Consider the following 22593-nt stretch of genomic DNA (forward strand, 5'->3'; position numbering starts at 1 on the left):
TCCTATTATGCTTTTTTACAAAGTCTTGATTTTGTTTTGGGGGTGTACTAGAACATGCTCTCATGCTTGGTGGTTCGAAAAACGCATTATTTTTCACATTATTTACATTATTAAAATACCTTTCTCCCCATCCTGGCACAAACGGCTCGATTAGTTCCGGCTTTGATGAAGGTCCGCCTTCCGAAAAACAAAATGTGTTGTGATTGGTTAGCTGTCCCAGTGCGTTGTGATTGGCGAACAGCTTAGACGGTGTTTCAGTACTGCCACGCCCCTTGCTCCGTCTTTCAACAAAAGCTTTTTGGGCGAATCCGGCAGGCACTGTACTCCCTCATGTTGTGGAAGTTATAATTGGGGTTATAATGCTCAGGAACAGAGTTAAAAAATAAATTGCAACCACTGTTTCCTGACATCATCCGCTTTCGGAAGCCCAAACAAAGACGTTTGGGCACGGAGGTGAAAAAAAACAACGTTTCAGGCGGTCGCACACCGGACAAGAAGTGCAGCGTCGCGCCACGTCTTTAAAATTCGAATACATTATTATCTATGAGTGTAGGCACACCGGCGGCGTCTGTCCGCGGCGCCCAGCTACGTCGTGTTGTACTTGTAAGAATTGTTCTAGACATGCAGAAAATTTGACGCTACAGCACAGCAGCTCTTCTTCTTCGTTTTCTCTGATGCACTAACTCTGCAGCAGCACTTCTTCTTCGTCGTCTCGTCTGATGCACTCACTCAACCAAGCCCAAACATACACACTGACTAAAATTAAAAAAGTGAAAAAGCATAACAGGATCCCTTTAAGCAATATCATATGGGCATGAGTGTTGTTGTATTGAATATCAGCCCAGCCACATTAAGCTGCAGGTAATTACAGCCATACTGATATTCACTGCAACAGCATGGTTGTGAAAATACTGCATTTATAAATTGGTTCAAGAAACAAAATTAGTATTAAACAGGAACCTTTTTTTTTCATTTTGATTTATTTTAAGTACAAATTATATTTTTACTGTCTGCTATGCGACATCCTTTACAAATGGTAAATGGTTAGGATGACATAAATTAACATTTTGAATGGCAAAACTATTTTCACTGCAATCAAGCATGTTTATAATTAGGAAAATACATTAAAATTACCTGTTTTGTACTGCAAAAAATAGCTAGAAGCAGGTGCCACTTGAACCCTAGCACATTTAATTTACAAATGTCTGTGGATACAGTCACTGTTCTCTTACACAGCAGAAAAGCTACTGGTGTAAAAGCTCACATGGCAAAGAGGTGGTATGTGTGAAACGCACCTTGCCTTCATAAGAGTGTGCAGGCAATAAACAGTTCAGGCAAAAAAAAAAAAAAAAGTTAACAATAACAACGCCTTTAACCAGTTATCAGCATAAGAAATAACATTTTCACTTTGGAACAATTAAAAAGTTGTGAGTGAAAAAACACAGATACTCCAACTTTAAAGGGGTCATATGATGCGATTTCAATTTTTCCTTTCTCTTTGGAGTGTTACACCCTTTAATAAAAATAAAAAAAATCCCTTAGCACATTTACACTCTGCAACGTGCTCCACACAACTCATATACACTGGCTTTAAACACAGTGAACGCAAAGCTTGAAAATTTATTTTTTTCTCTATGGATCCATCTTTGTTTTCCTTGACAAAACATCACAGCTTCAGAAATCTCAGAGGTAAGATGATATTTTCTGTTTCACTGCAGTTATATTACACACTGTGTAATATAAATATTTTTAAGCTGACATTTATATTTTAACAAGTTGCTGTTTACCAATGTAATTTGCAGTACAAATTTGCTAGGCTGTTACCAGAACTGGTGACTGAGAATACACAATGCATGTGAGCCTAGGGCTTAAATGGCATACCCATAACAACTGCAAAGACATTGTACTTCTTATCATGTTGTAACTAAAGTAATGCAAAGCCTGGATGCTGCTGTACAAGTACTTTACGCTCAGTGGCAGATAAGTTCCTTAATACTTGCACCGGTCATTTGCATTTTAGTATTGCTTTAGAAGTTTGATAATGTGCACAGTATCGTAATTTTGGGCAAAAATTGTTGATTGTCATTTAAGTATGTGACTAAATTAATGTCTTTAAAACATGATGTTTTTCAAAGAGAGAGCAGCAAACTGCACAAACAGCTGGATGAGGTGTTGCTGAAGCTTGAGCCCTTAGAGAAACAGACAGTGGAGTATGAACAGATGAAGACAGAGCTGGAGAAAACTAAGGTCTGTATTCAAACACACTAATTTTTATCTCTAGAATTCAAACTTTTAGCAGTTGCTACCAATACCAGTGAAATTCTCTGATTCTCTTTTCCAATTTTAGCACATATTAAAAACTCTCACTTTTATTTAAAAAGTTAAATTTTAATAAAAACATTAACGAGTGTTTCCCACAGTGTAAATATTATTTCTTATGGGATTTATACTAGTGAACAAATAATTAACTTGAGGGGATAGTTCACGAAAAAAAAAAAATATATTTTTGACAAAAAAGTGCATTTTTTTACTATTCACAATTGAAGCTGCATTACCACGAGGCATGAGCATGCTTAAAAAAAGAAATGTTTACTATCTACCTACTCATTGAGATTAAAGCAATTGAATGACTGCACTTTTGTGTTGAATTTGTCGGCACTCTGTACTACCAATACTGTAGGAAGACGGTACTAAAATCTTAAGTTAGAATAGTCATTCATTACAAAGTTTGTAAAGCTGACTCCAACTGGACTGGAAATATGTGCATGTTAATTTCTCCTTTTTTAAATTGTTTTTTTTAATTCAACAGGCTGATTTGAAGTCATATCAGCTGAGGTGTGAAGATGTCGACAGGCTAAAATCTGAAAAAGCTCAGACACTTACTCTGTAAGACCACTTTACTGTAGTACTATGGTGGTTTAGTTGCTCTTGTGATTGTCTTCTGCTCATAGTATTTGTCTGTCTGTCTTCCCAGGAAAGAAAAAGTTGAAGAATCCTTAAGACAAGCAGAGGGTACATGCATCACAAATTATTTTAGGTTAAGATTAGAACGGGGCCTATAGATCAAGACTGCTGATCATATTAAAGGGACGATTCATCAAAAAATGAAAATTCTGTCATCATTTCCCTTCCCTCAAGTGTGCGCCAAACTGACTTCCACTGACTTCCATAGTTCTCTTGTTGAGCACAAAAGAAGGTATTTTGAAGAATGTTTGTACCAATCAGTTGATGGTAGCTGTTGGCGTGCATAATATGGAAATAAAGAAAAAATACTATGGAAGTCAGAGGCTACCATCAAAGGTTTTGGTTACTAACTCGCAAAAGTTTGTAGCAACTTGAAGGTTGGTAAATGAAAATTTTCTTTTTTTTTTTTTTTTGTGAACTGTCTCTTCAGTCTAAATACAAATAATAAAAACTGAAACCAACAATGTAGTGTACACACACTGAATTACTGCATTGTATTTGTGTTGCTCATAAACATGTTGTTTTCACAGATACCGTGCAAAGGCAAAACCTGGAGAATGAGAAACTCAAAACTGAAAAGAAATCACTGGAGGAAGATCTACAGAAAACTCAGGTTAGGTTCTTTAAAGTTACCTCTGTAATTAAAAAAAAAGGCTGTTAAAATGGAATACTGGCTTCTAAATGCAAGTTATTGATTTAATTTCACCTTAGATTGTCTCTAAAATAACAGGGTTAATATACCATTTTTCATTTGCTTCTTTGACTTATATTTCATTGATTGTCATTTTTTTCCTGTTTTATTTCAAGGATTCCCTCAGAAAATATCTTCAGACTGCAGAGGAACATGAGAATCTCAAGCTGGAGAATGCCAAGACACTCATTCAGTAAGTCCAACTGGGTCTGTTATAGTCATAATGAACTGTGCTGCTGTGTTAATTAAATGTTGCTTTGATGGGTTGGTTATATTTTCTATAAACACACTGTGCTGGGGCCCATTCTTCATACCTCACTTAATACATCTTAGATGATTTGACAGATGTGAGATCATCTAATTGTGATAACTGATCTCTGGCTTGGTTCTTCAAACTAATTTGTGGATTTGATTAAAATATCTGGATTAAGTTGTGTGAGATTACTGCATATTCTTGAGTGCATTGGAAAGAGCAGATATATTGATACTCAAGACCATGGTAAGCAATGCAAAGCAAGACAGCAACGTAATGACATCATATTAAAAAAGAACATCACACATCTGATGAAAAACTTTATGAATTTCTTGATCTTTATAAGGAAACCAAGCAACTAAAATGGCAGAAAAGTTATTATAGATAAATGAAATGTGTACTTTCTCCTTTATTTCCATTATTTCATGATTTCTAGTATTTGTACAGACTCAACATTTTTATTTCAGTGTTGTAATTAGCAGTTCATTTAATCTTTTCAAGATTTGTTACATAACAGCACTAATTAAAGTTTCCTAGGAGTCAAAAACATTTTTCTAAGCATTTTTACAGAGTTACATCAGTGTATCAAGCCACTTGAATAATAGCTGTCACCGTTCAGGTTAATGCACGGCTCAGACTCCAATATAATTATAAGGTAATTATTCCCTCACAAATAAATCTCTCAATAGGGCTGGGTATCGTTCAAAAATTTTCGACAATTTTAACAAGATTACATTATCTAAAAAAAAAAACGTTGGTTTTATTTTTCAGCTTGTTGATGTTTATACAAACTCAAAGACTCATCTCCTGAGCCACTGCACAAAGGAACAAAATGTAACCAACACAATAAATCAGTGCAAATAGTTTTAATAAAGCTCAAATAGTCTTCAGTTTACACATCTGTTAGGCTACATTTACACTAGTGCTGATTAGAATAGAATGATTTACTGATGAGCATTAGCAGCTTCCAGCGCTGTCTGTCTGTGACAGACATCTGCGTATGATCGGAACTCCACGCAGCTCTCTTCGCCTTACATCTAAGGGGGCTGGGACACATTCACACTACAGCCTCACGTGTGCACCACATCTCTGAGTGTAACCGGTGTAAACTAGTAGGTGTGTTCGACTTGACGCGGACCGACTGTGCAGACCGATCGGTGTATTACAGTACCACGAGAGCTAAAGAGAGCAGACTGCTCCGTGCGCTTTCGAATTGCTCTCGCGGATGTCAAACACTGATCGATCTGTGTCGCTCGCGCCTCTTATAGTCGGACCAGGGCCGTCCTTAGCTGATGCGGGGCCCGGTGCGACCGCACCAGTTGCACCCCCCTCAGGACGGCCCTGAGTCGAACACACCAGCTAGTGCTGCAGGCTTATTGGCTCACTGACGCTGATGAGATTAACCCCTTAGGTATCGAAATTTGGAACCGAACGACGAGGCGTTTTTCGATACTCGCCTAAAAAGTATCGAACTCGATACCCAGCCTATCTCTCAATGAATGAATGTGTCTATATTATTTTAGACTATATAACATTATAATATTATTTAAATAAAAAAAAGCTTTTAAATTATTATTATTTTAAATTATTATTGTCCCTGGTTTAATAGGGTACTCTTGTAAAAAAAAAAAAAGCAGTGGCTTGGATAGACTTTAAGAATCATCTCCGCTTAAAAAGTTGCAGTCTATTTGAGCTTATGGACCTGTTGCTATTACAGCAACTCCAGGATGAGCTTCAAAGAACTTAATCCTGGATTATGTCAAATCATCAACAGTAAAACCCATTTGAGTAATCCACGTACAAAGAATGGGCCCCTGGTGTACTGTACCTATTTTTTAATTGTTTACAAATCGAAACAATGACAGATGCTTTTCCTTTTTTTGTTGTTGATGTAGGCCTATACTTAAGTTTTTGTTAGTGTTGAATCTGACATTCTAGAATTGAAATTCATTAAAAATATTTAAGTGTGTGTTGTGTTTTTCTCTCAGGAAAGGAAACCTTGAGAATGAAATTTTGGTGCTGAAAGGTCTGTGTTAGTGATCTTATATTTTAATCAAATTGCAGTGCATGAATGAAAAACTCTGCTTTAGATTTGAAATATGGACTATTGCGCATATTAAAACATATTGGACTATCATACATATTAAAATATGTAGCATATTGGATTATTTCCTAATCTCCATACCTATTCTCCAGCAGCTAGTTTTGTGCACCATACAAGTTGGAAATAAAATCTTAATTAAAATGTAATTGTCTATTTGTACACAGAGGCAAATTTTCAACAGGACAATGAAATCATTGTTCTAAGAAATGAGAAGAGAAGACTTGAAGAAATGTTGTACACAACACAGGTTTAAATTTTTCTTAAACATTATATATCCTCTGGTAAAATGTAAAGTAAAAGGCTATGATTTTAATGTCGATTACTGTTTTTACTGATTTTTTTTTTTTTATTAGCAAAGACTCGGCAAACTTGAGGAGTTGTTCAACAAAGGTATAAGATGTGCATTCTTATACCTAGTAAATTGTATATTATTTGATCCATTGTTTTCCGTCATTAAACGAAATAATTTTTGTCTTAGAAAAAAGGAGTAAGTCTTCTCAAACAGATGCTGAGCCACTAATTGACAAAGGTATGTATTGTCTAAAACTGTTAGACTTTCCATTGTATGAAGAAATGCTTAAATATTTAAAAGAAAACAGCTTGATAGCATGGCACTTGATAATGTTTTCTTTAATTGATAATGTTTACTTTAGGCAAAGTCAGAATGCTGCTTGAAGAGCTCTGGCATTGTGTGGAAAGTTCCCAATCGCAAGAAAATCTGTTTCTCGCTGGTAATCATTCTTGCATTGATTGAACTTTTATTTTTCTAAATTGTATTTGTTGTCAGGCAACCAAGGTATATTCTGATAGAGGCAATGCGTATTTCTTTTGTAGGAGAAGAGGCAACACCCTTGAAAAACCAACTTCAAAGAATATCTTCTCAACCACTGCCTAACAGTCCTTTAAAAAGACAGATTTCTCATCCATCTCCTGGAAATCCCAGTCCAGAAACTCTATTACAATCTTCAAAACACTCCACACCTAAAACACCTCCTGAGGCCAATAGGCCTGAATCATCTCAGAAACTGATAAAGCAGAATAATGATCAACATTTCAGTATATCAAGTAGAAAGAGGAAAGTAAGTTCAGATGTGCTTGAACATGTGAACACTTGGACTGAAGATGCTACTAAATCTTTACTAAAGGAAATGACAGTTAGAGTTGGAGATGACTTGTTATATGGAGATTACTCTGTGGATTTGCAGGACATTAAAGAGTGGTTCAAGCCTTTGCCTGCAGCTTTATCTCCTGTGCATAGCCCCTCAACAGAGCTGGTAAGTTAGAATTTGTTTCAATTACATTGTAATGCTCAAGCGATTCAATTTCAATGACAGTCCTCCTGAATCAGTTTGAGTCACTATGATGAAAGACCTGTGCCGGTACTATGATTTTTCGAAAATGAGGACTTGAGGTGCTTCTCATTACTTTTTTTTTTTTGCATCCTCGTTTCCTTTCCTCGCCTCCTTTCCTCATGTGTTAGCTCCACCCCTCAGGATGCGAGGGAAGGATGAGTAATAAGGGAATATGTTTAAGGAGGAATCAAAGGAAAGCTTATTTGTACATTGGAATATTCTTGATCACTCAAGCTTCACTTTAAAGCGTCATCTGCTGTCCCTTATGTTAAAGTTTGGTTAAAGGGGTCATCGGATGCAAAATTCACTTTTACATGTTGTTTAAACAAAAAATTTGTGTTGGCAGTGTTGTGTACACAACCACCCTATAATGATAAAAATCCACCCAGTGTTTTTTTTTTTTTAATCCCCATAAACAATAACCCCAGATCAAGATCAGATCTCAGATCAAGCCATTCACAGATTCTTGGCAGAGTGATGTAGTTCTGCACAGGCCCCTCCCACGATTGTTGATTGACACTGGCGCTTTATCACAGACCTGCCCTGAGTGAGCTGTCAACAGTCCGCTATTGTTTCGACACCGGAGTAGGTGTAGACAAGAATGTTTCCTTAGCGATTGAGGTGTTTTGTTGTTGGATGTAATAATGAACATAGCAGTCATTTTTTACTCCCAACATCTGAGCCGCTGAAGATGCAGAGGATTACTTTTGTTTTTGAAGGGAATGCGCCCCCCCGATCTACCTAAATGCGTCTATGTTCGTGCAAATCATTTGTGATCCAGCTTCACCGCCAGAAGAAGTGAGTGTAAGGATTTTTATGAATCTTTGCAAATCGCCTTTCCTAATAATGTGCTAGTTAGCAAGTTCCGCGGCGAATGAGGCTAAAGTTTACAATCTCATGAGAACTGATCGTCACCCTAAGGAAAAGAGCATTTAAAGGGACATGAACCAAAATGGCTCGCTGTGAACACAGCTGTTTTCGACAAGGTAAAAAGGATGTTTTTTTTACACTACCATTGAGAAATTTTAACCAAAGTATGTTATAGACTTTTCTTTAAGACCCTAAAGAATCATATCAACTTGTGGAAAATGGGCATCCGATGACCCCTATAAGACATTCATAATGAATATTAATAAAGCAAGATGTCCTGTTGAAATGGGAGATATATGGTTTATTTAAACTGCAAAGATAAAACATAAATTAAAACTATTATGAGAGATGTGAAGGGGGAGGAGAATTTATACATGTCAGGTTTTTCGTCAATTTCCTCACTTATGGATTTTCTGGAACCTTCCTCACTCCTCATTCCTCGCCTCCTCATGGTGCGGTTAGAAAATTGAGATGTCCTTTAAGATGGCTAATATTGATCAGTTTCCGGGTCACAGGTTAGAGGACGGATGGGAGAGGAAATGAGGAAGCATCAGTTTGAGTATTGAGAAGCACAATTGGTCTTTGACTTTGCTGGTATTTAAATACAGTGATTTATTATTGACTTTGCTTAGACTTTAGTTTATAATTTATAGCTTAAACAGTCATTCTTTCTGAGCCGTTCTGTTGAGATCAGTGTGAATATGTTAAAGTAAGAAATTAAATGTGCATTGTTTGGAAAAACATGTACATGATGTTTCATGAGAACACTTTCAACGCATTTATTTTCAGCCCTCAGAAATTGTGTTGTAGAAATTCATAATACAAGTCAATTGTAATTTGAATGAAATAATACTTTTAGCTAGCAAATGTGAAACATTGCGTGTCATCCCCAATATAGTGTTATCCATGGATATTCAACAATTATAGTCAATGGCAATTAATTAATTCCTTTTTATACTGGCTTGTAAAATGTGACTAATAATGTTCCTGTGTGGCCAGTAGTGGTAAAGAGATGTAGTATGACACTTTTCATTTGTTCTTTCAGGTCAGTGTGAATGACGACCAACCGATGTCCAATACTAAAGAGGAATATCAATCACATAATGGAAAACAAGAAGGACTATCAAGCTTACATAAAGCTATTCTTCAAAACAACACACAATTAGAACCTTCAGATATTGAGGGTCAGAAGTCACTGCTGAAAGAAGAGGTGGAAAAATCTTCTGTACTCTTGTCCCCAGACACTCATGCGAAAGTAGTTGTATCTGCAGATAACATTGCAAAGACATTATCTGATAGCCATCACATGGAGGTAGAGGATGTGTTTGATGTAATGCATGGCTGTATGGGCAGTACTCAGAGTCAAACTGCAAAGTCAGGTATAGGAAATAGACACAGTGTGGAAAGTTCTTTAGAAAATGATAGCACACAAACTGCAGTAGGGACACCACTGATGAATCAAAATGGTGAAAGAACAGAGTTGAAGGATACAAAAACTACTAATAATCTTAAAAGTCTGTTGGAAAACTCAGATCTGCAGCAGCATGTTGAAACCGAACTAGTGCACACCAATTCTGTTCACTCTGCAGAATGTGAAACTTCTCAGGTACAGCCAAATGTGCCATTGGCATCTAATGTCAAGAGAATTTCAACACTTTATGTGAACTATAGTAAATCAGACAGTGTTGAGAAGAGTTCTGTACCACTAGAAATGAAGACTGTAGCAGATATATCAACACATGGAATTCAGAGCAGACTGGCTGATCAGTCTGAAGAGGATAATAATCTAAAGCCTACAGAATATCAGAAAAGTTTGGATGTGAGAAAAAATGGAGGTGCTTGCTCTTCAAGACCCTCAAAGGATGAGGAGTCATCATCAGAAGATGAAGGGTTCTTTGGTTTAATGAGAAAGGTTAGGGGTGTTCACTTAAGGTCTGAGGGAAGGATCCCATCAGAAGAGTTGGACCATGTTTCTAGGAATAAGCAGTGCTCCACTGCAAAGCAGATGTCCAAAGATGAGCCTCAGGAATTTCTTTCTGAGAACAGAGCATTATCTCCCTCTGGACTTTCCACCGTGATCATGGAGTCTGAGGATGAAAAAGAATCTGAATGCCCAGAAAATGACAAAACTGTTCAAAATGTGTGCAAGTTACTGAGTCACGAAATCAAGTTTAAGGGCACTAAAGAAAATGAGTCGGAGAGCCCAAGAAAAACATTGGTGCAAATGAAAAATGAATCTTGTCAGCAGGTAGATGGGATGTCAGCTGATACCCATAGCCCCGGTGTTGAAAATGTTGTCAGTGATATTTACAAGAAGGAAATATCAGGAGATTCTGCAGTGGAGAGTCTTGAGGATACCAGAACACCATGCCAAGATACTCTGGATCCAGAATATACTACCTTTGAAAAAGGTGGCAGTATTTCACTTGGTCCAGGTCTTAACACAAAAACCCATATTACACCAACCTCGTGTTTATCTCTTGGAAGGGTTCGAACAGAGATGGGTCCACCCCTACCTCCAGTTGTTATGCCACTGACTGCTACTCCTCCGAGGTTTGGAAAACATCACACTCCTTTAAAGCCTACTTCAGTATCCTCAAGATTACCAACTGATGAACCAACGATGCCATCTGTGCCTGTTTTTGATTCAGCTCTTCCAGATGCATCAAAAATGTCTCCGTGCTTGACCACTCCGTCACCATCGTGTGGAGTTCCCTCCTCACCACTGCAGTTTGGATCAGCTACTCCAAAACATGCTGTTCCGGTCCCAGGAAGGCTCCCATCATCTGCCTTATCCTCTTCCCCTCCTGCTGCTTCACAAGAAAATTCCATGCAGATGCTAGATTCTATGTATCCTGAACTCTCTGCACGTGCCCGCACTTTAAACATACTCCGTGGGAATGTTAACCTGACCCGAGCTGGAAATGAGAGTGGTACCTCCCCACCGCCTGTTAACCAGATATCAGGAAATAAAACGATCAGTTCTTCATCCACTGCCTTCACCAAAACAGAGCAGAAACCAAAAAGGACAGGCGTAAACATCCTATTGCCAAAGAGTGCTAAAAAACTCAGACTTGACAACTGTTCACCTGCTCCTTCCGGTGTTGCTTCTCCTGCAGAACAAGTAATGGATCATCAGACTGTTATTAAAAGGGAGTCCATCAAATCTAACCAAGAAATACTAAGCAAGCAAGAAGAACAAAGAATTGAGAAAGACAAGACAAATGACATCAATTGTCAGATCTCAGAAGTGCTGGCCAAAGTTGGATTGTCCTGTTTTGATGTATTGCCTGTTGTTAAGAGCCATGTGTTCGTTGGGAGAATATCTCAGGTGCCAATTTTGACTGATGAAGAAAAGGCTGTAATTGCTAATTTTTGTGTGAATCAGGTATGCGCTTATGCTTTGCACAATTCAGATGGCTTTTCTAGTTACTGCAGTCTTGAGGATATTGATGCACACCTCTTTTCTGTTTCTTTAGTCTTCAGCAGAAAAACTCATATCCGCCATTTTGACTAAATTAAAGACTGAGAAGAGCATTCTGAGTTATGATCATGTACAAGCTCTCTGTAGAGTCTACACAGGGATATGTCGCCAGATAGGAGACTATCAGAAAGCCCATGCCTTTGCATACAATATTCTCAAACAAGGTGAGTTTACAGCAACTTTTCATTATATTTATATGATATGATCATTCAGCATATTTCTTTTTAGTTCTTTACCCATTTTAAATGTTTATATTAACTTTCTCAGACTTAGACTTTCAGAGACGAAGCATGTGTTCTATATGGAGTTGTTGATTCTATACGGATTCTTTACTCACAGATTTTCCTAATGCCTCCAAGCTAATTTTGTTCATGGTCACAACATGGCCAAGTGTGCTCTTCCATGAGACTTCATTGTGCAAAGCCATTCATACAGTGGCCAAGCTTAAAGCGGAAGATGACATTTTGGAATACCTGACTAAATATCTACACTGGGATAAGGTATGCAGTGTTTAGGGCTTTTTATTTTGCTTGCATTCTCTGATGGCTGGAGCTAACTACCATGATTTATTTCTTTACCAATAATTATTATTACAAACCTATGAATGCTGTAATTTCCATCCTGACCCTGTTAACTTTCCTCTGGGCATCATATGTATAAAGAGTGGCCACATAACAGTGTAATATTTTTTCTTTTACCTTTAAATTAATGCATGGAACTAATGTTTTTACATATTTGCATGATTAAGTTTAAGCATTTTATCAGTTGTCCCTTAATATTTTCTAGAGTCCACCTGATGACATTCATAAATTGATTAGCAGCACAGTGAAAGCACTTCAAGAAGACAAAGATTTGACATTCCAGAAGCATGATCGTCATGGTCATGACCTTTGCCCAACTGCATGGGAGTACATACATACCTTGGATCTCTTGTGTGCACATATGAAGTGGAAATGGACACATGATTATGTTATTGGGTATATTTATCTACTGCATATAGAATGTTAAATCATTTTGCATCAAGCATACTTAATATATTTTTAAAAATAAGAAATAATATATCTGTCATGATTTTTTTTTTTAAAGCAAAGAGCTGTGGCCCATCATGAACACTTGGGTGACACAATCAAGGCTTCAGCAATCCCCAGTCTGTGATGTTTCTGTAGCAGCTGTTCTGCGATTGATTGGTACGTTGTTGGGTTTGCATGAAGTGATTAATACTGTATTTAGTTTTAAAGTAATTTTAAAGTTTTATATTAATTTGAATCTAAATATAAAAAATAAAATCTATGAAGTTAAATTATAATAATGTTTTATACTTCTTTCTAACTAATACATTTCATTTTACTTTCGAAGTCTTTAATTTAAATTATTGGTTTGATTGATTCATTTTCTTTAGCTCAATGGTGCATTTCATAGCAGCACTACGAGTCAGAATATCATGAAAAATAGTGGTATAAAAATCCCACAAATTATATTTAAAAAAAAAAAGCCTTTTAAGAGATTTGAAATTTGTCTTTTGTTTTTATTCTTCCAGGACGACTTGGTCAGTTAGGAATGAAGCAGATGCTATGTAAATCAGTCCAAAATGTTGCAAAAGCTGTAAACCTCTTTGGAAAACATGGTATTACAGAAGGTACTGAACCTCTTATGTAACAACTGTAATGGCAAATTAAAAATATTTTAATACATTACTTTGCTTAGTAGTTTTTTTAAAATATATAAACCTACCATGAATCACAATACAACCATTTGTTGTATCATTGCAGGTGTGCCCAATGAGGTGCAGTTGTCTGCTGTCTATGCCATTTATGACCTGGCACCCTGCAACCCCAAAGATGCCCTGGAGGCTCTAGCATCATGGCGAAGCGAAACTACACAGCCAGTACCCTCTGCTGTGACCAGCTGCATCACTCAGATTGGCTCCCTTTGTCGTCAAATGAAATCCTGAACTTTTTTTTTTTATCACTTCAGATGCTCTTTTTGTGATCATTGGTTACTGGAAATCAAGGAAATCATGCCGTTCTTGTACATTTATGTATGTTATGTAGATTAAAGAAAATAACTTTATACCATAAAGATAATTTGTATTGAAATTAAAAATGTTTTTGTGTTTCTATTTTCAGGCTAAAATTGTGAAAAAAAAAAAAAATCATTTTCTGCTTAGAATATTCTTGATACATTATCTGCTTTTGTCTTGATTTGATTAGACACTTGAAACTGTTGTTCCTTATGTAACGTAGCCTTTTATAATTTTAGTTCTGAGTATTTTCATGGCAGGTTTTGCTTTAAAAACAATAAGAGAACCTTGACCTAAAATTCCAGTTAGGAATTGAAGGTAAATCGTGACTGAAAAAGCTTGACTTCCATGGTGGTGGAAAAGACTTGACTTCTAAACTGTCTTGACTGCGATTTATTGGGAGCAATAAGCTGTGACAAGGAATGTCAATTTGATCTAACAATACAGTTGAAATGATCTATGTTGGTAAGACATTTCGTTGTTTAATAACGGAACTTTCCAGCTGCAGACCCACTCAAATTGTGTTGCAGGCTGAACCACCATTTAGTGCTTGTTATTATCATTTTGGCATGCTAGGTTGCTTTAATTTTTATGAATGTGGGGAAGTTTTTATAACATTAAATTAAAAACTCTTACCAGTTAAAGATTATATATATATATAGAGAGAGAGAGAGAGAATTGGAAATAATTCACTAAATTGCAGAAGAAAAATAATCCTAGAAATTCCGCTGTAAATGCTCGCATCACATTTTTATTGGATTGGATAAATAAATGGGTGTGGAAATTGGAGGGGGGTGTGTCACGCTTCCAGAAAGAGTTTACATTTCAGAGACATGCGCACTCCAGTAGAGATGGAATGCTCTGGATTCAACAATTCGTTGAAAAGCAGCTCACGTAGAAGATTCTCGGTTTATTTATTCTTCCCGGGATTTTTAAACTTATTCTCAGCGTCTTGTAACACTTGTGGACGCCTGTCTAGCCTTAGACGAGAGAGTGCTTGTGAGCTTTGTAACGGTAAAGTTGGATGAATCTTCGGGTGGCTTGGATTCAGGCCGAGCAGAAAGGACCTGCCAACGCTTTATGGATGTGTGTATGGGAAACCTCGCAAAGGCGAAACCACTGTCACTTGCTGCGGGTGAATACACCTGCGTTGGCGGCCAGTTTTATGAAGCAGTTTTCGCTGGTTCCCACCAACACAGCTGGAAAGCCTTTTAAAATCTACTCCAATCAGCCTTATAATGATAGTGGTGCCATGAGGTCTCCAAACGCAAGTTCTGATCCTGCACCTCCGTATGTCACCCCTATCGGATAGTGATGTCCGGTTCGCGAACGAATCGTTCGATTTAACTGGTTCTTCTTAGTGAACCTGTTGAACTAGTTCACCCAATCGGACTGAATCGTTTGAAACGGTTTACGTCTCCACATGAATGAAGGCAATCTGGCGAAACGTAAGTTTATTTAATTTAATAACAAATAAATCGCAATGGAGTATGTATATTAAGTGGATTATGGTTTCTGCGCTGATGACAAATTATTTATTTACTTTATAACTTCAAGACTTAAATCCTGGTATGCACATCACTGCCTGTTACTGTATTTGGGTGCTTAGTTGCAAAAATTAATTATAAACTTTTCAGATCATGATTATGATGTTTTAACTGACTGAAGTTATGATTACTGACTTTATATATTTGAATGTGTATTTTCATCCCGGCCCGGGACGATAGACTTGATATCATTACGTCATCGCGAATGACGTCATTACGTTAGGGCGTAAAAGAACCGATTAACCGGTTTTTTGAACCGGTTCATTGAAACGAACTGTCCGAAAGAACCGGTTCGCTTAAAAGAACTGGACTTCCCATCACTGCTATCGGAGTCAACGGTAGTGATTCTTCATCACCTTTATCTTTTACCATTAGATTCCTCATCCGCCACTGGTGATATTGGCGCAAATCCAGCCAAACTCCACTTTAACTTTACTGAACATATGCACAATGTCAGTAACAGTTAACAACAACATTATCAGCGGCTGCAGACACAAATAATGATGGATAACCAACTTAAACATCCAGTAAGAAAGAGAAGTGACAAAGTGAGGGCATATGGAATGAACTACTTTTTGTCCCACTCTAATGGCAGTCATTTATGTGGGACCCCATGGGCAACTAGAAGATACAGTCCAGGTGACAACGGGTAAGAGCATTTTCCCTGTATTGATAGACATTTTTCTCATTTATTTATTTACTTAAAGGGGTCATATGATGCGATTTCATTTTTTCCTTTCTCTTTGGAGTGTTACAAGCTCTTGGTGCATAAAGAAGATCTGTAAATTTGCAAAGACTAAAGTCTCAAATCCAAAGAGATATTCTTTATAAAAGAAAGTTATCAGCCACACCCCCCTAAAACGGCTCGTTCGAACACGCCCCCACATATCTACCACACTATGTGGGAAGATTTGCATAACACCGCCCAAAGGGCCGCCTGGACCAAAAAATGCCTGGGCCGATTTTTTTGTCCCAGTCCAGCCCTGGTTTTGCTCAAAATTTCGCCATGGCATTAGAGCTGGTACACCATTGTCGCTTGCGAAATCAAAATGACTGCGCCATGAATGTAAATTTACAGATTAAGGGGCGGTGATATTATAATGAGATCCTTTTGCCACATCACCAAGCGAGCGAAATCTGACGCGCTCATTTTTTCAGACACTTGCAGAAAAAGGCTTACTAAAACAGTTACTGGGTTAATCTTTTTCACGTCAAGCTTTTAATCTTTGCCCCAAAGGCGTAATAGATTAACTAATGCAGGTCTGTATTAGTCTGTATAACTTTTCTTCAGTTACTACTGAGGTATTTTGATTCCATATTTGGAAGCACCTAATGCCGAGTTCACACTGCACGATTTTAGCCCGATTTTTCACTCGCCGACAGGTTTTGCGAAATCGCCGACAAATGCCCGAAATCGGAGGCAAATCGGTGCTCGTTCACGCGAGTGACAATCACACAGTGTGAATTATCAATCAGAATCAGAATCAGAATGAGCTTTATTGCCAGGTATGTTTACACATACGAGGAATTTGTTTTCGTGACTTTCAGAGCATCTGAAGACCAATCACCTTGGCTTGTAGAGTGGAAGTACAATAGAGTGGGGGAACTATGACGTCACTTGTAGGCGGATCGGCTGTTAGCATCGCACTGGTTCCCTCGACAAAAAGCCAATAGGATTTTTCAGAGAAAAAAAAAAAAAAAAAATAAATAAATAAAAAGACGCGATCTGAGGGAATCGCGACACGTCGCCGACGCCCGTGAAAAATTTGGCATGCTAAATATCTGGAGCTGTCGCCGATTCACAATCACACTGTGGGAAATTAGTTCTGACTGAAAAACACATCGGCGATGACCTACAGCCAATGAGAGAGCACGATACAGGGCAGCGGGAAGTTCGGGGAGGAGTTATATGAAACGTAGTTTGCGGACCAGTGTTGCCAAATCCGCGATTGCCGCCGGTTGTTTTTTATGTCAGCAGGTTGAAGCGACCCCAATAACTGATATTGTACCAGGAGAACCCCGCCAAAAAAATGTGTATTTTACCCAGAACGCGATTTTTACTGGGGGACCCCCTCGAAAGCTATTGGGCTATTTTCAGGCTAGTTTTGAGTAGTAATTGGGCGGGTTTTGTAGCGACAACTGAATGCTACCTCAGATAGTCGTTCAGTGTGAAACCAACAGTGATGCAACGTCTTTGAAAATCGTGCAGTGTGAACTCGGCATTAGAGCTAAACTCTGCAGGACACCGGCGCTCCAGGACCGAGACTGGAAACCCCTGTTACAGTAAAACTGACAACATAGAAGAACCAATAGAGGTCTTAGGAAATGTTTCAGTGATTGAGGTTCATAGTTTGACTCACAGTCTTGTTTCATTTTTTTCTTTTTTTTAATGGTTCACTGAGTGACATCTGATTGTAAAATATGAGTTCTGGGGCCTCGTTTATAAAGACGTGTAGAATTATCCTAAATGTCAACATACAATTATTTCTGAAATGTCCCTACAAACCACGAGGTCCTGTGATAATATTAGTCCCGTGCGAATCAGCATCTCTGTAATTTGGCCTGAATTTGGCGGGGTCGTATATAATTTTTTTTCAAGATTTGTTTCATGTGCGCCTTTTTATCCATCTTTCGTGAAGAATGGAGACTGCATTGGAGTATTTTGGGTGCTGGGTCATATTGCTATACAGGGGCAGTTCTAGGACTTCATCCACAGGGGGGCTGAGCCCTCAGAGAGACCACTAGATGCAAAGATAAAAAAAAAAAACTAAATTAATTGAAGTAAATATACACAAATATCCATTAAAGCTACAGAAGTTACTTAAAGAGCAGGTCATATGGTATTTTAAAGTGTCCTAATCCGTGTTGGGCAGTAACACATTACTTAGTAACTGTACTGTAATTAGATTACTTTTTTTAGTAACGGAGTAATTTAACGCGTTATAATTTTCAAAATAGTAATTAGAGTATAGTTACAAGCCGAGGTCTCTATACGTTACTGCCGCGTTACATTGCTGACATAATGCAGTGTTTTATAATCTAGATATTGTAAAAAAGGATGTAGCACACACACTGTCGAGTCAAGTGCCAGTGGATTAGAGACCTGCTCCCGCGAGACCCGACGCAACAGAGCGCGGCACGGGACAAGATGTGTGTGTGCGGGATGCGGGAGAATAAAATGATTCACGGGACTCCCGCAAAACAGAAATATCTAAACATAAAATATCTAAAACAAATAAATGTTTATCTATTGCACAAAAGTACGGAGCCCCTAAAGGGACATGGTTGTGGAAAAATTTCGGGGTAGGTGGAAAAAATTCGGCGTGGGAGGAAAAAATATTTTTCAAATCTTTTGCGTTCTCTCGCAAAACTTTTGCTCTCGCAAAGCTTCGCGCTTTTGTTGGTATAGCATCACTTGAGTGATCTTGGATGTACGCAGCTGCATTGGAGAAAGGTTGTCAGTCTTTCGCGGTAAGTTATCATATATTAAAGTCGTTTTTTATTATTTAAATAGAAGAATAAAACAAACCTCCACGTGATTACAATAAAATAATTATTAATGATAATTGTTGTAGCTCTGCGATGGAGGACGATCTGCAGGAGTTTTTAAGGTCACGAGATGTTCCAGAAGAGGACATCATCCTCATGAAAAGGGACAAGGTGGGTAATGTTTCATTAAAGGCCAATGGACCTATATTTAGCTAATATGTAAATGATAGCTATTTTTAATGATGCAACCTAAGCTGTTGACGTGTATCCCCGTATGTGTAACGTTAAACATTTAATATCCTATCCATAAAAAAGGGCCACATATAGGCCTAGGCTATGTTTTAATTATTGCTAGCCAGGGCAACCAGAGGCTGTCAGTATATTACCACATGACAGTTCTCCACATGCCAAGTGTCATGTACAATCAGAAATGATGTACCTTCGATAGTTACCTGGTTCACTAGTAATAAAAGTTATCTTATAGGGCCTAGGAGTGTATAAGTTTGCAAAAATAAGAGATCATTTACATTGCACAGTTTTAGAACTGTAAAATAGCCTAATATAGCTATTTTACTTAACAGAAGATACTTACATCTATTCCACAATAACATAAATGAAAACTGAACAAAAATGTGGATCCCCCTGGTTTTTATAATGTTTGGCTTCCTGGATGATCATTGATCATTGACTGTATTTTTGGTGCGCTGTTCATGAGTTCCTGCTTTGTCTTGAGACATAAAAGTGCTCACTGTTGTTAAGCAAAATCCTTGAGCTACTGCACATTCTTTGGTTTCCCAGCATTTTCTGCACTTTTTAGTTGTGTCCTACGTTGCCTATATGATGCTGAGAACCTGCTTTTTCACTAAGGACAGTTAAAGAGACTCATACAGAACTATTACAGACAATACACATATCCATTGATAATCAAGAATTCAACACACTAGAGCCCAGAGAATGTATTCTTTTGATCAAGTTATATGATCTGTGTAAACTGCAATGAATGCTGTGTAAAAATAAAGAATAAAAACTTTTTTGTTTTCGTGACAGAAGCTTCCACAGTGCAACAGTAGAAGAATAAAACAAACCTCCACGTGATTACAATAAAATAATTATTAATGATAATTGTTGTAGCTCTGCGATGGAGGACGATCTGCAGGAGTTTTTAAGGTCACGACCCAGCAAGCAATTTTGCATTTAAAAGACTTCTATTAGCCATCTAAACACAGCCCAGACGTCTAGGCTAAAACAAGGCTGGGCTGTCAGTGAAAATTTAATAGACGTCTAACCATAGCCCAAGAATAGACTAGTCATCAAATAGACCGCTATTAAACGACTACATATATATGTCTAATAGACAGTGAATATGGGTCTAGGCTAAAAAAAGGCTGAATTTGGGCTGTCAGTGAAAATTTAATAGACGTCTAACCATAGCCCAAGAATAGACTAGTCATCGGTACCACCGGTACTTAAAAAAACCTGGTACTGTAACGTTTTCATTTTTTTAGTACCGACTTGGTACCGAAGTACCGGGTCTTTTGACAACACTAATGCCTACTAAAAACAAAAACGAGACATATATAATGCATCACCATTCAGTGTGTTAAAACAGAGAGAAGCTCTCTGGTAAATGTTGTGTGTTTTATACACATACCTCTAATGACCGAGAACAGTGAAGTCTTTTCAAATGCCTCTTTCTGCAGCGGACCACCCCGCTTCATGTTGAATTTGGACATGAGGGAATTTTTTTAAAACCCTAAAATATAATACAGATTGAGGTGGTTAACAATTTCGGACAAAGTTTGACATTTCAAAATGACCAGTAAAGGAATTATTTTTTACATTTCTGATTTGCGTTGTAACTTATTGAGTATTGACACCACAATGTTGGATTAATGTGGCAAGATTTGTAGGCTTTACCTGTCCAGCATCCTTCTGGTACTGTCTTTGTGGTTTCTTCCTTCAATTCTGCACAACTATGACACCTGAATAACACATGCCAATGTCAGACGGGTAGTATTATATGCGTCCGTGTACAAGTGTTTACCAACCTTAAACACTGATGCCCATTGAGCTGCAAGTTTTCTATCACTAACCCTTTAAATCTCTTTATTCCAACAGTTTAAGTTTTTCCCTATTAGTGCCCCCCACAATCTGTCTCTGCCTCCAAAATTGTCTGACTTCATAACAACACAAATTTTAAGGCTATTTTGGCCATACTCATGGCTGGTCTGGTTACTGGTATAGGGCTATAGCCAAGCCGTTAAAATTAGACCACAGATTGCCTCGATTTTGCCAGGTGGGCTAAAAGCAGACTACTCATAGCCCGTCCAATTTACACCTAAATCGTGGCTACATATAGACCATGTCATTAAATGACACTTATATCTTTGTAGATATTATTGACACTACGAACATGATGGGATATCAACCATCTCATGCGCTGCCTGGCCAAAAACTACAGTGAATCAGGTTTGACTATAAGTGGGCTACAGATAGCCGCTCGGACTACGAGCTAAATCGTGGCTACGCTCAGGCTACGTATTGAACAAAGAAATGAAACCAAACACCTTGTAAACGCTGTTGACTTTGCTTACATGATGGAATATCATACATCTCACAAGTTATTTTGCCAAAAAACGACATGAAACCAAATTCAAGGTTATTTGGGCTTGAAGTGGGTTACACATAGCCGGACTATATCGGGTCTATACTTAAACGAGACGTTGAAATGACGGCTATTGCTTGCTGGGGATATGTTCCAGAAGAGGACATCATCCTCATGAAAAGGGACAAGGTGGGTAATGTTTCATTAAAGGCCAATGGACCTATATTTAGCTAATATGTAAATGATAGCTATTTTTAATGATGCAACCTAAGCTGTTGACGTGTATCCCCGTATGTGTAACGTTAAACATTTAATATCCTATCCATAAAAAAGGGCCACATATAGGCCTAGGCTATGTTTTAATTATTGCTAGCCAGGGCAACCAGAGGCTGTCAGTATATTACCACATGACAGTTCTCCATATGCCGTGCAAAAATAAGAGGGAATTTACATTGCTCAGTTTTAGAACTGTAAAATAGCCTAATATAGCTATTTTACTTAACAGAAGATACTTGCATCTATTCCACAATAACATAAATGAAAACTGAACAAAAATGTGGATCCCCCTGGTTGTTTTTATAATGTTTGGCTTCCTGGATGATCATTGATCATTGACTGTATTTTTTGTGCGCTGTTCATGAGTTCCTGCTTTGTCCTGAGACATAAAAGTGCTCACTGTTACTAAGCAAAATCCTTGAGCTACTGCACATTCTTTGGTTTCCCAGCATTTTCTGCACTTTTTAGTTGTGTCCTACGTTGCCTATATGATGCTGAGAACCTGCTTTTTCACTAAGGGCAGTTTAAGGGACTCCTACAGAACTATTACAAACAATACACATATCCATTGATAATCAAGAATTCAACACACTAGAGCCCAGAGAATGTATTCTTTTGATCAAGTTATGATCTGTGTAAACTGCAATGAATGCTGTGTAAAAATAAAGAATAAAAACTTTTTTGTTTTCGTGACAGAAGCTTCCACAGTGCAACAGAGTGACAGAACAAAAACACAGATAAAAAAAAATAAAAAATAAAATATAGAACAAGTAAATAAGGAATACAATATACAAATTGACAATTGTATGTACAGGTATATTATAATAGACAGTTTTGTATGTACAGGTATATTAGTGCAAAATTGAAATGTAGACTAAGTATGTGTGTTAGATAAATAAGTGTATGAGTGTATAAATAGTGTTGTGTGTTCCACAGTT

General features: G+C 37.6%; 2 protein-coding genes across 3 annotated transcripts in view; both read left to right on the forward strand.

The window, feature by feature from the left end:
* The window catches only part of ice1 (KIAA0947-like (H. sapiens)), a 17109-nt gene extending 3348 nt beyond the window's left edge, over window positions 1-13761 (forward strand). Inside the window, exons 4-23 of one of the 2 annotated variants that reach the window (XM_016561323.1) lie at window positions 1671-1689; window positions 2136-2247; window positions 2810-2886; window positions 2975-3012; window positions 3495-3577; window positions 3772-3848; window positions 5897-5934; window positions 6177-6259; window positions 6366-6402; window positions 6491-6541; window positions 6666-6743; window positions 6847-7091; window positions 7218-7286; window positions 9280-11622; window positions 11714-11882; window positions 12058-12218; window positions 12505-12695; window positions 12805-12905; window positions 13256-13354; window positions 13488-13761. In XM_016561323.1, coding sequence (XP_016416809.1) covers window positions 1671-1689; window positions 2136-2247; window positions 2810-2886; window positions 2975-3012; window positions 3495-3577; window positions 3772-3848; window positions 5897-5934; window positions 6177-6259; window positions 6366-6402; window positions 6491-6541; window positions 6666-6743; window positions 6847-7091; window positions 7218-7286; window positions 9280-11622; window positions 11714-11882; window positions 12058-12218; window positions 12505-12695; window positions 12805-12905; window positions 13256-13354; window positions 13488-13669 — 4253 coding nt within the window. In that variant the 3' untranslated portion in view covers window positions 13670-13761. Of the gene's footprint in view, window positions 1-1670; window positions 1690-2135; window positions 2248-2809; window positions 2887-2974; window positions 3013-3494; window positions 3578-3771; window positions 3849-5896; window positions 5935-6176; window positions 6260-6365; window positions 6403-6490; window positions 6542-6665; window positions 6744-6846; window positions 7287-9279; window positions 11623-11713; window positions 11883-12057; window positions 12219-12504; window positions 12696-12804; window positions 12906-13255; window positions 13355-13487 lie in introns of both variants that reach the window. The other variant, XM_016561322.1, reaches the window with a different exon arrangement.
* A 5039-nt stretch (window positions 13762-18800) lies between these two features.
* LOC107746970 (uncharacterized) overlaps window positions 18801-22593 on the forward strand; it is a 12688-nt gene continuing 8895 nt past the window's right edge. The window contains exon 1 of the mRNA XM_016561337.1: window positions 18801-18945. Coding sequence (XP_016416823.1) covers window positions 18868-18945 — 78 coding nt within the window. The 5' untranslated portion in view covers window positions 18801-18867. The remainder of the gene's footprint in view (window positions 18946-22593) is intronic.

The sequence above is a fragment of the Sinocyclocheilus rhinocerous genome, unplaced genomic scaffold (assembly GCF_001515625.1).
Source record: "Sinocyclocheilus rhinocerous isolate Xijiao unplaced genomic scaffold, SAMN03320098_v1.1 scaffold529, whole genome shotgun sequence".
NCBI classification, from domain to species: Eukaryota; Metazoa; Chordata; class Actinopteri; order Cypriniformes; family Cyprinidae; genus Sinocyclocheilus; species Sinocyclocheilus rhinocerous.